The following is a 17015-nucleotide window of genomic DNA, read 5'->3' as shown; positions in this document are numbered from 1 at the left end:
ATTCAACCTTACCACTTCACCATTCTCATCTGATCCCTAAATCTAAATCTCTTTACTGCCAGTGCTTTGCTGAGCTAGCACCTGCATTTTAATGTCTAGCTGTACTATCTGTACTACCTTAGCAGCACGTGCCAAATGCACATACAATTCAATATGCCTACGCAGGAAGGAGCTTTGTTGTGACTCTATCCTTTGGTGGAAGAAGATTGCTCTGAAGATGAAACCCCATCCATGCACATGGCTCTCTGTCTCGCATGCAGCTGGAAGCTATCGCTTCCAAGTCAGTTGCGAGGATTGAAAACTGCAGCAAGGGGCACTACCCCACCTATCTCCAGGGCGGCCAGTAAGATTTTATTGCAACTATTTGAAATCCTTGGGCTTTCAGGAAAAAATTGTGCACATTTAGCAAAAGATCAGAAACCATTTATATTCTTTCCTTTCTTGTATTTGAGAAAAGCATTTATCTCTGCTGTTCAGTGGATGAGATAAAGGCAGAAACCACTGTGGTTTGTGCCTATAGTATCCACATTAGGAAATAACGATTTTCAGCTTCACTTGATATTCAGATCCAAAAGTTCACCTAAATACCCCACAATGCTATGTAAACATGTGCAGAGGATAATTAATTACCGACCCAGATAATATATTTTAACCATGTTCCCAATAAAGTCTTAGGGTGACTTCTTTTCTAGTAGTTTCCTTAAAGATACATTTTTGTTTTTGTATATTATACATATTGTAATTGGGTTATCTCATCCCCATTTTTTAAAGGTTGAGGGAAATTTTTCCAATCATGCCCTACAATTTTAAATTTTATGAGGGTGATATCAGGTTATCCTATCCTGTTCCCAAACTCCCCTTCTCTCTGCCTGCTTCATCTTTCTTTGTCTTTGAAATAGGAAATATGTAGTAGAATTTTAGCCTGGAGAATAAATGCAAGACTAATTTTTAATCCCTGAACATTTGCAGTTTAATACATAATGGGAATGAATAATTTGGAAATCAAGAAGGTTTTACCGGATGTTTCAGTAATTATTTGCAATCAAATACCAAACTGTCAGGTAATGAGAATCTGATTCAATTTGTTAGAGGCATTTAGCAAGTCCTAGGGGGTCTATTTGAGCATTTTGCTGATATTTTTTCTGTCTTTCCTTTATTAGGTTATCACTTTAAGGTATGGTGGGTGAACTTTTAAAGTGTAATATGTCTGTACAAAAATGCTGGGCAACATTTGGAAAAATATACCCAGAGGCATCAGATTGAAGATGGATCTTCTGTGTCAGATACAGAAAATCTAATTTGGTTTTGTCATTGAGTCAAATTTTTTTGCGCTTATTGTTGCAAAGACCTCATTCTGCTGTAATGCTGAAATCATTTTCTCCCTTGAAGGCTATTGATAAAGTTGCTAAGTATTCTGTTTATTTGTTTTGATAAACTGATTATATCTTTAAAAAGAATGTAGAAAATTGTTATAATCAGTATCTATTCTCAAATATTTATAGTTACGATTGTTTCCATTTATATCTGTGTATATTTGTGGGCAGATTCTAAATATTATGAACCTTGGATTTAACATTATATACAATCAACACTGAATATAAAACTTTCATCAATTCATAGCCTATTTATTTTATATTATATTCACAAAAGGCGACAGCCTGAGGTAAGCTGTCCTCCTGTCCTATTGGTGTTCAGGATTAATCCTATTTTATGTATTTAAGGAAAGTAATCTTACATTTAAGTTAGGCAATGCTTTCAAAGACAAAAATCATTGTGAAGGCATGCCATTTCAAATTTTTAAAACAAAGCGGATATGTTTTATCTCAAATGAAAATAAGATTAGAGTTGATTACTTTTCTTTATTTTTCTTGGATTTCTTGATACATTTACAAAAGTTAGAGTGTATTTTGGTATTTTAAAAGTGTCTGTGGTTGCAGATCAAAGTAGTTTATAAGGTGGCTTTTTAATACATAAATACTCCTTGCCATCAAGTGATCTTTTTTTATATATTTGCCTTTATTGTGAAATAAATACTATAATTTGGCCATCTATATAGGGTAAGAAAATACTATCATTGTCTTTTCATGGTTAGTTTCTGTTCACCATTCATTAAAATACTTGATCAAATAGTAACAGAGATAGCTTATGATAATTACAAACATAAAGACATAGATTAAAAAGTAATATGAGGTCTTTGTGGTTCAGAAGTATATTGTGATATCATATTTTTTTAAAAACCAAAACAACTCCCATTTCCTATAATGGTTTTGGTTGGATTAATAATATTTATTTATTAAAAAGTATATTAATATCACAGGATTTCCTACAGTTATGCACTTATAAAGCATTATAACTGATTTCTACACAAGGTATTCTCAATTACATAGTCAGTCACTATACATAGGCAAGTTGAGTATATAATAAAAATTTTTAAATTGTACAAATTTATAACAAAAGGTGGGATACATTAATATTGGCTTTTCAAATAACTCAAATATATGTTTGTCTGTTTTTATTTATGCAATTATTTGCTTATTTACAACATTTATTGGCTTAGGTACGTTCCTACATACTTTATATATACTATTAATTTTAATCTGTTCATCGATGTAAAACAAATGGCATTACTAATTCCATATCCAGATGAGAAATGTGAGGCTCAGAAAGAGCAGCTAATTTGTTCACACATATAGTTCCAAAGGGAAAAAGCCCAGAGTTGAAATCCCAGTTCTATATGTATGCAAAGCCTACGCTCTTTTGAAACTCTTATCTCAAGTGCAAGTGTTCTTAAAGTGCACTGTGTAATCGTGTTCTTTTCACCCTGCATGGGCCAGGGTCATCATGCAGCTGCAATGCCTGGGGTAAGGCCAGGCTCTGTAGTTTACTAGCCACGTGAAGCTATCATTTCATTGCTCCATAGCAGTTTTCTCTGTAAAATGGAGCCAGTGATAAAGTAAACCTAATACAAAGAATGTTAAGAGGATTAAATGAATTAATATTTAAAGTACTTTGGAGAGTGCTTGGCACATGATAAGTTAAAAGTCTAAATTAACATCAACATTATCATATGACAATTAGTGGCAACATATTAAGATACAGTTGAGTGTTTATAGTTATTTACAAATTTGTCTTTAGAAATGCAATAATGAAGTGTTGAGCATAGAAAAATACATATCACATAATTTATGTTATCAATTTTCACTAAGCCTCCAGTTATACAAATGTACTTGGCAGTGAACACTGATATCAAAAGAAAGAGCACATGGACACTTATATAGCATATATTGCATATGTCTCTGTATTTGTAAATATTAGCTCATTTGTAATGAAGGCCTAAATAGTTACAGCTGCTCAAAAAATGAAGCTAGGACAATATTTATAGTTTTCAAAATATATTCACATAAATTATTGCCTTTGTTCTTATAACTTTATAGATAGAACTCTTAAAGGAAAGGGTTGTAGACTTATTTAGGTTACTTTATTAAATTTTTAAAAACCTGGATAATTTTGACATTTGGAGACATCACCTTATTCTTAGCTGAAGATTCTAGTTTTCATTTTTTAAAAACCCTCTGAAATCATACAAGTCTTAATACTTTTCAGCAAAATAATTTGGGGATGTTGCATTATGAGAGCTCCCTTGGTAACTATCTTAATTTCCACAAATAGAGGCGGCACTGGAATGAATTTGAGTACCATTTCTGAAACTTAATCATGTTACATTTAAACACCCAGGAGGGAACTGTAGATGTCTACTGTGGGCCACATAGTCCAATAAATGAAAACAATCCCAGTTATTTTTAGATGAGTTAACTAAAGTGCTATCAATTTCCACTGCATGTACTTTAGCTTAAACACCACGTTCTGTTAAATGCACGTGGCACAGCATATCTGTTCTTATGAGAATAGGTTCCCATTCCAGTTCATCAGCATTTTCCTTGCAAGCTGTTTATGAAAAGGGCTGTCTGAACACTGGAGTGTGTGTCATTTACAAGCAACAAGAAAATATAAATTAAAACTTTAATTAGAACAATTGCTGGAATACTATAATAAATACTATGGGAACAGTAAGATGATTTTCACATATCAATCAAAAGTAACTTTAATTAAAATAAAACATAGTCAAATGTAATCAAATCCCAGATAATGAATAAAAAAACAAACAAACATAAAAAATAACTGAAATCTGCCCAATTCAAAGATAGGTTATCTAGAAACCTAAATTGAAACTCATTAAATGATAATATTATTCCCTTCACCAACCTATAAATGTAATTATTAAATAATTAGTGTAAAATTATAGGTATATTTTTTCCAAGTATTAAAACATTTGTTATTAACATTTGATATAATTATACTATTATTAAAAATGTTTAATAAATGATTTACATAATATTACTACCACATAATTGAGCACCATGTTAATAACAGATAGGGTTAGATATAAATTTATTCCTTATAAAGTGCTGAATAGCTATATTAATTAAATATATACATTACACTAAAGAAATCACATTGATTTTTATATAATATTTATTCAAGTAGCAATCAACATAAACATCTTGCATTCACATGTCTATTGATTAATTGATATGGATGAAAAATTGAGAAATAAAGAAGTGATCTAAGATCATTTATCAAAATGCCTGCATGCAGAATTGGCATATAAAGAGAAACAAGTTCCCTGTTTATCTCTCTTATTATAAATCCATCTGCATAACCCCATTGCAACATATAATTATAACAGGTCCTATCAAGTCAAAGGGAAATACTTCAACTTGCAATATTATTTTGTGAGTACCAACTAATATACCAGATTACATATTATTATACTGGCAAAAGCAGCTTTATAATACTACTTAAAAATAGAAAGTCGGGCAAAAAAAGAACTTGGTAGTGGTTGAAGGCACTGAAAACTCAGTTATCTTCCCTATGCATAAAGAACTCAGAGTGCAAGGTTCATTCATTCATTTAGCAAATATCTGTCGAGCACTTATTTGCCAGTTCTATCTAGGCAGTTGTGATTAGAACAGCAAAAATCTGCCCCTCATAGAGGATATACTCCACTGGAGAATTAGTCAACAAACAATACTTAAAAGTAAAAATATATGTTAGTGATTAATGCTAAGGAGAAAATCTACAGCAGAGAAGGGGTTGAGTGTGTGTTTGGGGGTGTTGTGGTAAGGAAGTGGAGAAGTCAGGGAAAGCCTCATTGAAGAGGTGTCTGTTATGCAAGAACCTGAAGGAAGTGTGGGAGTATTCATAGCAAATACTATAGAAAAAAGGAAATAGAAAAGGAAATGCTCTGGGCAAGAATGTGCCAGGTGAGTGCCTGAACCTGCTAGAGGCAGGAGCAGGGCATAAGAAAGTCAGAGTCCCAGGAGATGGGGTCAGGGAGGTGAGGGAGAAGGGTGGAAGTCCAGGCCGGTCCTGCAGGCCTTGGAATGGGACTGTAATTTTCACTGTCGGAGATCAGGAGCGAGTAGAAGATTCTGAGCTGAGAGGTGATGCACTCTGACTCTGTTTCACAGGTTCCCTCTGAGAGCTGGGTTAGGAACAGACTATGGAAGGAACACAGGCAGAAGGCGGGAAGGACTTCTCTTAAGTAATATTGCCTCATGGGAGCTTTTATGTTTGTAAAAAACTGTTTGTCACCTCCTTTGTCTTACAATTTTCTACCCGTAAGACAAATTCCTTATGGAGTGAGTGTGTGTGTGTGTGCGTGTGCGTGTGCGTGTGTGTGTGTGTGTGTGTGTGTGTGTGTGTGTTGGAGCTTCCAGGGAGCCTCATGGTTACCTAGCATGGAGCCCTGGCTTAACAGCTCTCATCCCCCTCCCTCCTCTCTCCTTTGTCTTTTCCATATTCTGCCTAAAGTTTGCCAGCTGGCCTCTGCTCCTCTTTAGAACTTCATCCTTTTGTGTTGATCTATACTGCCATGTGTTTCGCCATTCATCTTCCATTTTCCACATGTGTAATGAAAGGGGGTAGAGATACATGGTGAGAGGTAGAAGCAGAGTGATGCACTGTCAGTCCAGTGTTTTCTTCGTATATCTAGTGCTCTCATTAAATAGACATTTAAAATACTATTCTCATTTCCAGTTCATAAAAGTACTAAAGTCTATTTTTAAAAATCAGAATATTTATAAAAACAATAATAAAGGCACAACTATAATATAAATATTCAACTACTTTTTTGTGAGAAGATTCTATTCACATTCTTGCTGCTGTTTATTTTTCTGTTATATTCAATTCTATTAAACTGAGAGAAATAATAAATTATTAAATTAATAATAAATTAAGGATAAGTATTATTTGCCTTTACAAGGATATTGTAAATATTTCTCAGTTTATTGTTTACTATTTTATACAGGTATTTCAGTGTTTAAGTCAATTGTATTCCTTTGAAATACCTGCCACTATTTATAATTTGGGTGGGGGGGTTCCTGGGAATGATTTCACCTTTAAATATACCAGAACCTAATAAATCTATCAGTAAAAATAAGAAAGAAGTAGGTCAAGTAAAGCAAATATGAGTGCAGGAGCCCATGATTAGAATAAAGGCAGTTTGGATTTAAACACAAAGATAATAGCATTTCAGTATGTGCATCCTCTGACCCACCCAGTAGTTATTCTCTTCCTTTCTCCCTTCCCTCTTCCTCCTGAAATAGCAGCCTGAGCAAATGGCTTCTCTACCATTATTGCAGGCAGAAGCCAACCCAATGGTGTCCCCATGGGACATGATACAAAGCCCAGAAAAATGTTTATCAGTCTCACTAAAGAGTGGAAGCTGGCACATTGGTTATAATCTATGTCATGTCAACTCTGAGGATCCTAACCTCGGTCAGCTCAGAGCTGGCACTACTCATAACCTGCAGGTGTTTCTATGTGCACTGTCATGAGTGAATGCTCTGAGTTCTCAGTGTGTAGAACTAAATCAACACTGGGGCAGAATGCACTTTCTTACTCTCAATTTTCAAAACTCTGTGAAGTCACAGAAAAAGGCAGAGCCATCTCCCAGGCAATACAAAGAGTAAGAATCCTAATTTATTGCAACTCTTACAAGTGTGCCATAAGTGTTCTCTTTACTGGGGCACAGAGATGACAGAGGACGTGGGAGAATGTCAGAGCATACGATGGGTTAAGGGAGTACCTCACTATCACATTCATGTTCAAAGAGAAATCTGCATTTAAATATAAATATTATATGAATATAAAACCAAGTCAAAGAAAACCAAGGAATTTCAGTAAACACACTATCAAAAACTGATTAAAATATATTAGGCACAAACTGGGGGCACTTATCAAAGTCCTTCCATAATCAATCAGGTTCTTTCTTCTTTAAGGGTACTTTCAGAGGTGGTGACCTCAGCAAAAGTCTCTGATGGGAGGATGGACAGGCTGTAGCTATTGGTTTCAATGTCTAGTTCACATTCAGGTCTCCTTTCGTTTTCAACATGCAAACAAGCAACCTGGTGTCTGGCTGCTCCCTGGTCAGTATGAAGGGCGAATGGGGGAAGGCAAGGCCACATAAATAACTCCAAGTCTTAGGTCTCCTTTCCCAGGACAGGAGGTTGTCTACAACCTCAGACACTACTTCTTAAGGTCACTCAAATAGCGAGGGTTTGACCACCATTCCTAAGAAGGATTCTCATGACATGTCCCTTGAACAATTCTTCCGAAGGTCTCACCTTCTTTCTCCCCTGCCAGGCCTCCTATGGGTGGCCTTGCCAAGCCTGGACATGCTCTTATCCAGGCATAGTTTTAAGATCTGTCAAAGTTCCAGTACTACCTGAAAGCCCTTCATTCTGGCACCAGATCTCTGTTTTTGCTGCATGAAAGTCAAGTAGTCGAGTACCATCTATTTTTGTTCTTCATCATATTAATAAAGTGTTCTTTTTCAGGCCCCTTAGGGGGATGCTTTTTAGCACAACTTCCAGTGCTGACTGGGCAGACATCTTCAAGACCCATGAATAAAAGTAAAGAAAGGCGCAAGAACTGTGCCTGGGGTAGGCCAAGGACCAGTTGAAATTAAATTGATCTAATGGCTGGTTAGTTACATGCTTAGTAGGAAGATCACTAGGATAGTTGACTGGGTGGCTATTTGTCTATGATCAACCTGCTTACTCAGACTGCCTTTCTTTCCACCTATCTGTGCCTGTAGCATCTTCATCAACTCATGCTCACTGTCCTTCTCCAATAATTTTTAAGCTTAGAAAAATTTTCCCCAATCCAAGGTATTTCTTTGATACTCAGAATTTCACTATTAAAAAAAATAGAACTAGGGTAATAAGCATTCCTAGATCATCATTTTGATTATATACACAACCCAATTAAACTCTTAAATAATTTTCCTTTTTTTATTTTATAAATTACCATTGTCAAAAGGGAGGAAGAGAAGGAAAGCGAGAAATAAAATTGTTACTATGGCTAAAACAAGCAGCAGTATATATGAGTGTGTGGGGGAGTGTGTATAAGAGAGGAGGTGTAGTGTGCTTTTGTGTTGATCTTGTTCAAAACTCCGTATAAATAGATATCTCAATTTAGAGACAATATTCTGAACTTGGAATCACAAGACCTAATTCTAGATTAGGACTGTTTCTGTCACTAACTGTGAGAGCCTGGACAAACCACATAGCCTAGGTGCCAGTTTCTGCATCTGAATTCCAATCTGCATTTGCCTTCTGAATATCTATAGTATTGTGGTCTCTAATAGCATACACATCAAAGAAGTAGCACTACAAAGTATATATATAAGTACTCAATAATTATTGAGCTATATCATTATTGTTCTCATTAGTATATATTTGTGCCCAATTCTGGTCTCCCCCCATGAGACTATAACTCTGTTACTATCTTTTCCTAGTATTTTGTTTGTTTGTTTGTGGGAATAAAGGGCTACTTTGTGCTTCTTTGTTAACACTTCAGGTAAATTATTGTTCTAACATTTGATCCACAATCTCAAGACTGGCTTAGGCTTCCAAGAAGAAAAATTGTGTGTAAAATTTCTACTAATATATTGTCCAACTAAACATAAATCCTCCTTTATCTCTAACTTTTACTGTGATAGAGGCTATCTGGCCACAGTGTGCTGAATGTATTGTGTAAACCAGTGGTCGGCAAACCGCGGCTCGCGAGCCACATGCGGCTCTTTGGCCCCTTAAGTGTGGCTCTTCCACAAAAACCATGTGCCCTAATTAAGTTAATAACAATGTACCTACCTATATAGTTTAAGTTTAAAAAATTTGGCTCGCAAAAGAAATTTCAATCGTTGTACTGTTGATATTTGGATCTGTTGACTAATGAGTTTGCCGACCACTGGTCTAAACCAAAGTAACAACTCTGGTGAAAATTTAGGTCATACACACACTCAAAAGCCAAAATAGTATCCATGAGAGAGGTACACTTGGGGTTTGAGGATCTGTTGCCCTACTTTCAGACCACAAGCTGACCACTCCTGTGCCCATCATGCACTGAGACCTACCTGGAATTTAATAACATTTAAACAACAAATATTAAATATGCCACTTCAATAAATGATGAATTCTGGAAGTATACTATATTGATGTCAACTCAGTTCCTATAACAAATGCAGGCCATGCAAATTAAACTTTGTATATACATATATATTAATACTTACTGTATTGACAATTTCTTCCCATGAATTCACCTGGGCACTCACAGGAATAGTTAGCAACAAGGTCTGTACATATTCCACCATTTTTGCAAGGCTCAGCTTCACATTCATTTATGTCTGAGGAAAACAGAAAAAAAACATAAGAAGTAAAGTATTGGCGAAAAAAATGATTAGCTTTGTGTATTAATCATGAGTCAACAATACAAATGCTGCTTAAATTTATTAACAATCAAATTAAATCAAGTTCAAATAGAATTGAAAATCTAAGTGAAAGAACATCAGAACTAAACTACACTTCAATAAAAAAATAAATATGAATAGTGTAAGGAAATAGTCAGTATATTCTTAGCATTAAAACAAACAAATTAACGCTGATAGAGGGATGAATTGGTATCACTTACAAGATCTAGAAACTTTCCCTGCAGCAACAACTGCCAATTAACACTGTTTCATTTCATCTTAATTCATTAAAATTCTAACTGACAGAGATGTTTTAGTTTCTAAATAGTTTGCCTTTGATGAATGCAATGAGAAGCAAATTAGAGTTAAGAGCTAAAGCTCATTAAATGCAAAGTATAATAAATGTAAATGATGATCACTTCCTAATCTCATTCAAGGGTTTCTAAAGTTAGGATAACTAAAGAGACTTACCCCTTGATATACCATTATTATACCTGATGTAAAATCATTGGAAATATAAAACATTTAAATTATACTAATTTCCATGCTAATTTTGGACAAAAGAAATAATGAGTATGATTTTAAATGAAAAAGTAATAATGACTAATTCCATCAAATATCAGTCACTAATATTTACCAATCATTCCCTCTAAGCACAGCACCACACTGGGCTCCATGGGAGCCAGTGAATTAGTCACAGGACACACACTGCTTCCATTGCTTTCTCTTCTTGTCGTCTACTCCAATGAACTCCCTCTCTGCCTTTCTTCCCACAGCTCTGTTTTGTTTTTCCCAACCTTCTTACTGACCTAACTGGTGTTAACTTAGAAATTGTCTATTCACTCACCTTTCACCCTTTTTCCTAGTCAGACTGTGAACTTTACAGATTCAGGTCCTGCCTTGCACTGTTCTTTGTACTTCGGCAAATGCCACAAACTATCTGGTGACAACTAGCGCCCAATAAATGTTTCCTGCTAGTTCTAACAAAAGATTAGAAATAGTGGTGCAGACAATATACTAGTAAATGTGTGTGTTTTTTTTTAAATTTCAGATGTGTTTTGTGCCTTCTGATATACTACAATGTATCAAAAGGTATTTGTGAAGTCCTGGGTTTTCATAGTACTTAAAGCAATATATAATCATCATTAAGTTACTCCCTCAAGACCAAACAAGGGCAAAATACTAGGAAAGTCTCTATTTGCACTTTGTTTTATCATTTTCTTCTAAATAGTATTTCCTTTGGAAAGCAAGATTGTCCACCTCTCATTACAAATTTACTGTACAAATGTTGGTCTAAATTTCCTTAGGCAGGTGATGATTTACTCTGAAAAAGCATCCTTTTTGGATTCTGGTTGAATGTTACAACTTAAGAGTAAAACCAATTCATGACTGTGTTCATAAAGATTCAATATAATTTAAGTATTTTATATCATCAAATCATATATAATAAAAGGCTAATATGCAAATTGTCCCCTTGACTGGACCCCACCCATGCATGAATTTGTGCACCAGGGCTCTAGTAATAAAATAAAACCAAAATCTGATAGTCTCAAAAAATAGCTGTGTGCTACAAAATACAATAGGCTCCTAAATATTTAACAAAACTTTGTATTTAGAAAGTTTGTATATACTAAAACTCTCCAGAAATAAAGAAAAAAGGAAAGAAGGAAGGAGTCATTTGTTTTCTTATCTGATGTAATAGTTAGCTCTTTTTAGTCATGTCAACATTTCACTTAGTCTTCATATTAAACTAATGCAAAATATTTTCATTAAATTTTGAAAGTGCACAAGAGTCTCTGTGCTTTTTATTTTTATTTTTTTGTAAGCTCAGTATAAAGTAATGACAATGTTTGGCAACTTTGGAACATGCCTGATATGTCTTTTGTTTGATCATATCTACTAAAATTGTTTTAGATGAGAATATGCTCATGGCTAAATTAAACTTTCATGTCTTAAAGAGTGTATTACCTTATTTTGTAAATGACATACGTGATTCTTTTATATACTGATACAGGAGAAACTAAGTATTGATATCTGAAGATCACATAAAGGAAATATAACTTCATTTTGGACTTGAAAGTTTTACTTAGGATTAGTAAAAGCAGGATGAAGATGATGGTGAATTTTTAAGCAGGAAACCAGGATGAGTCACACCTTTGAAGAGAAATGTCCATGGTGTGATGCCGTGTTCAGGTACAGGAATAGCCCAGTCTGTCTGGAGCAGAGAATGGGAAGAGGAGTGCTGGTGACCACATCTGAGGACACAGACAGGGAGCAGATTATGAAGAACTGTTATTGCTAGCTGAGGGAGCTGCTTTTACCTTTTTGGCATTGAAGATCTGGGAACAGATGGAGGGTACTCTCTGCCCCCTTGTACTTTAGATAGGCCTAGTTAAATCATACATGGCATGGGCTTAAGAAATGAGTAAAGGAAGGCAGAATGAAGACCTACACAAGATTTGATGTTAATAGAATATATATACATAAATATATAATAAAAGAGAAATATGTAAATTGACTGTCACTTCACAACGCCCACAGCTAATCAGGAGTGAGTATGCAAATTAACCTGACAAAGATGGCAGTGGCCCCACTCCCCAGCCGTTCTGAGCCTCTGGGAAGCACGCCTCCTTAGGGCCTTCCTGCCGCACTCCACACCTGCCAACTGTCTTTGCAGCCTCCCTGTGGTCCAGCCCCCGGCCTCATAGGCAACCCTCTGGTGCCTGAGGTTGTAGCTTCTGGTGTCTGGAGTTTCCCTCTACCCCACCCCTGCCCCGCTGCTCTGGTAAACAAAACCCTAGCGTTGGAGCAGCCCCGTGGGCACGGACACATGCAGGAGCTCGCTTGGTACACAGTTAGTGCACCCCGAAAGCCCCAGGCCAGCCAAGGGGTGATGGGGGCAGCCGTGGCAACATCGGCAGGTGGCTCAGCTTTGTTTTGAATAGATGAAAGAGGCCACCTACACAGTAACCCAAATGATCAGATCTCCCTCCTCCCTATCTCGCCAAATCAAGAGGGGAGGGGCGATGGGTGTGGAGGGAGGGTGGGCGGGCAGGAGGCAGAGGGCAGAGGAGAAAGAGGATGAGGAAGGGGGCCAGTTCATCTCACTTTCACAATGGGAAAGTGAACCGCACTAGCGCACCCAACCTCTCCAGTCCTCCCCGCCTGCCTCGCTCCTCCCACCTCTTCCCCTCCGCGCCTCCCCAGGAGTGCCAGCACTGCACAGAGCAACTTTCCAGAGAAGGAGGGTGAGGAGGAAGCGGCGCTGGAGCGCACAGGGCTTGCCACCACCGTTGCCACTGCACAGGCTGCCAAAGTGAGCCTGCCGCGTGCTGGCAGCCAGGGGAAGGAAGGTCTATTCTTACATGAATCTTCGTGCATCGGGCTTCTAGTATATATATAAATATATATATACTTCCCCCCAAATTGTATACACTTTAACAGCTCATAACTCAATTTTGAAAATGAAATGTATTTTAATAAACACTGCCTTTATAATTATGCAAAGTGTGTGCAATTTTTTTTGGGGGGACCCCTATATATTTTTTTAATATTCACTTGAGGATATTTTGTTTTTCCCCTCATCACTTTTAGAGAGAGAGAAATGGAAAGAGAGATGTTTTCAGAGAGAAACATTGATCAGTTGCCTCCCATACACCTGAAGCAAGGATCAAACCCGCAACCTAGGTATGTGCCTTGACAGGGAATTGAACCCACAATCTTTTGGTATATGGGACAGTGCTCCAACCAACTGACCAGGGCACAAGATATGTTTTAATTCTCAAGTAAGAGGCTGTAAGCACTTTCTCATTTTAAGATTGAACTGAATCATAAGTAAGAGAAAACCCAGCTTCTGGTACTTGGATATGTTAAGAGAAGGAAGTTTTTACAGTGCATGACATGAGAACAATCAAGAGTTAAAACACATACATTAGGAATGTGCAGGCACTCTTGCTCATAGTTTCCTTGCATCTTCCAAGACTTTACACAATACATTGTATGTACACATGCTAATATGAATCTAGTCAATTTTTAAACCTTCTGCCTATTTTTTAGGACAGATCTACAATGGCCAACAAAGGAAGTTATAATTAAGAACATCTGATTCTAAAAAAGCAAACAAACGAAAACAGTTACACTTTTATCCATACGTGAACATGGGCAAGATAAACTGGAACTGCATTGCTGAACTGAAAATGCTTTATAGTCATACTCAATTTGTGATAAAAAAGAGACCTTGTATTATTTGGGCACTTTTCTTTTTTTAAAAATATATTTTATTGATTTTTTACAGAGAGGAAGGGAGAGGGATAGAGAGCCAGAAACATCGATGAGAGAAACATCGACCAGCTGCCTCCTGCACACCCCCTACCAGGGATGTGCCCGCAACCAAGGTACATGCCCTTGACCGGAATCGAACATGGGACCTTTCAGTCTGCAGGCCGACGCTCTATCCACTGAGCCAAACCGGTTTCAGCTCGGCACTTTTCAATTTTTTAAAAAAATTAAAGAACTACCTTAAATCTAAATTCATAAAAACATAAATGTTATATTAAGTGAGTTCTGTTCTTTAATATAGTAGCAATATAAGTAACACATTTCTACATATGTACATATTTGGTAACATGCAGGCTCAGAGAACAGATGCAAATTACACAGAAGCGGTTATACATTAGTATAATATAGGGATTCTTTCAGTGGCAAAGGCTATTTGCACTGTGATTAACACTGCAAGCAATCTAAATGGAAACAGATCTCAATTTAAATAAATCATGTTTAATTAAAGACTAGATATAAATGTTCACAGAACATAATGTAATGAAATGAAAATTAAACATCTTTGTAATAAATCACATATATTTCTCTTTTTCACAGACTAAGGCATTATCATTTCCAGAAAAAAAGCTCATATCTAGCAATAATATACTAGACTATACTGGACTATTTTTATAACTAACAAAAACTTGACATAGCAGTTCCCAAATAAAATAGAAATTTCCATATTTGGTCATATTTCTAGTCCATGTATTATTAAAATAGCTATCATTTTTTGAGGTCTTTGCTTCTATGATTGCCTAATGAAAATTGTTTTTTTTAAACCTTATTGAAAATTGGACTTTATCAATACACCAGCTTAGTCCTGATTTCTCTCTCTCAACACATAAAATATTACTGTTCACAGTCTAGTCTGAGACATAGTAACAAGCTAAATCTGCATTTCCAGATGTAGATGCATATACACCTTTTGAGAGTGGGGGAGAGGAGCAGTAAAGGAAGAAGAAAATAAGATAAGACCAGAAGAGATGAGAGAGTAGACAGATGGTCACAACAGTATGAATTTCTTTGAACCAAAGAGGTACTTCAGGAGGATTTCCATGCCCTTTACTCTGTTGTAAACCTGCTACACAGATTTATTCACTTGTATATGTATAAATTAGACTCTTTACCATTATGTTTCAGCCCATTTTCTTCAGATTTGTAGAGGCGTGTTCATAGTCTACCCTCTTTGTCTTGAGTTTTTGCTAACGAATAATTGGTCAGATAGTTTCCATTTCTTTTATGTGGTGAGGATATTTAAGATAGATGCTTCTAGAAACAGTCAGGTATGTAACACAGTATTATTAGCTATAATCACCTTACTGGACTTTAGATCCCCAAACTTGCTAATCTTATAATTGGAAGTTTGTACACTGACAAATATTTCCTCATTTCCCTACCCACCCTACCCACCATTCTACTCTATTTCTCTGAGTTTGTCTTTTTAGATTCCACGTATAAGTGAGATCATACTTTTTCTTTCTCTAACTTCACTTCACATAATGTCCCCAAAGTCTATCCAAGTTGTCATAAATGGCAGAATTTCCTTCTTTCTCATGGCTGAGCAATATTCCTCTGTGTGTGTGTGTGTGTGTGTGTGTGTGTGTGTGTGTGTGTGTGTGTGACATCTTCTTTACCCATTTATCTACTGATGGACAGTTGGTCGTTTCCATATCTTGTCTATTGAGTATTGCTATGTAAAACAGTATGAATATTACCCCAAAACCAAAATAAAACTACCGTAAGATCCAGCAATTCAACTTCTGGCTATAGATTCAAATAAATTGAAAGAAGGATCTCATAAAGATATTGGCTTTGAATATTTTGAGCACTGACAACCATTTAGACCAGGACATCCAATCATTCTTGGGACACCTAATCTTTTGGTTAGTGGAGATAAAGACAACTCAATTCAAACATGAACCTATTTCCTTTTCATCCCCAAGTACATCTAGGCCCCAGGAGCATCAAGAAGGAAAACTGATTCTCGGGCTGAGCAACCTCATTTTTATATATTAAAAGGACACCATGATAAAGCCTTTTTTTTTTTCCTTTGCAAAGAAATAATTTCTCAACTTTCTGATTCCTTTCCCTTGGGCTGTCTTTCCTCCCTGCAATATTGTTATTGACTGTTAATTAGCCAGCAAGAGCTTTTCCAAGAGCCTGCTATATTTGATCCTTAACAACACATCTTCCCTGGGCTCCCCATTAGCTATTAAATATTCTCCAGACCTCCTGTGAGTGATTGCCTTTTAAAATTTGACCTTTTAGTTTTGTTCTTATCTAAAGCCTATTGTTTTTCAATTTCTCTCTTAAGGCTGAACAAATTATGATGAATCTGTAGGAATTCTTTCACCTACTTAGATACTGAATTTAATTATGTCATATGCAGAATTATCTACGGGGTTTCCCAGTCATTTCTGGGACCAGTTCAGTATATTTTTAATATTGTGTGCTTGAACTCCCTTTTGATCTGGCATTCTACTATAATACTAGTAATTCATTTTAAAGAAGCAAATTAAACTCTGCACTCTTTAATCAGAACATATCACACGCTAACGTTTTTATAATGATTTACTTATAACTTTCATTTACCAAGAATAATAGCATCAAAAAACAAACAAATCCAAGAGGTATCTGGCCATCACAACTTTCTAACAGAGATTATACTCTCTTGCCATGTCTATTCTATAATCCTAACATTTAATATCTCAATTTAGATGCAAAAATCCTTTGAGACAAAGAATTGAGAGAGTCCAATTCTCTAGGATGTTTCTATGTAAAGTTACTCTTATAAGACCTTATTTGCCTTAACCAGATATTTGGCCGGTAGGACAAGATAGCTTTCCAAGGTATGTATAAAGCTAAAACCAGGGGAGATAGA

The 17015-nt window shown here is 36.1% G+C and overlaps 1 protein-coding gene across 1 annotated transcript in view; it reads right to left on the bottom strand.

Moving 5' to 3' along the window:
* Positions 1 to 17015, bottom strand: part of EDIL3 (EGF like repeats and discoidin domains 3) — a 392540-nt gene that overhangs the window by 163231 nt on the left and 212294 nt on the right. Inside the window, exon 5 of the mRNA XM_008162007.3 lies at positions 9638 to 9751. Within this exon, the coding sequence (XP_008160229.1) occupies positions 9638 to 9751 (114 nt within the window). The remainder of the gene's footprint in view (positions 1 to 9637; positions 9752 to 17015) is intronic.

This window comes from Eptesicus fuscus, chromosome 4 (assembly GCF_027574615.1).
Source record: "Eptesicus fuscus isolate TK198812 chromosome 4, DD_ASM_mEF_20220401, whole genome shotgun sequence".
NCBI classification, from domain to species: Eukaryota; Metazoa; Chordata; class Mammalia; order Chiroptera; family Vespertilionidae; genus Eptesicus; species Eptesicus fuscus.
Note: the sequence above shows the minus strand (reverse complement) of the source record. Positions and strands in the feature narration are given on the sequence as shown.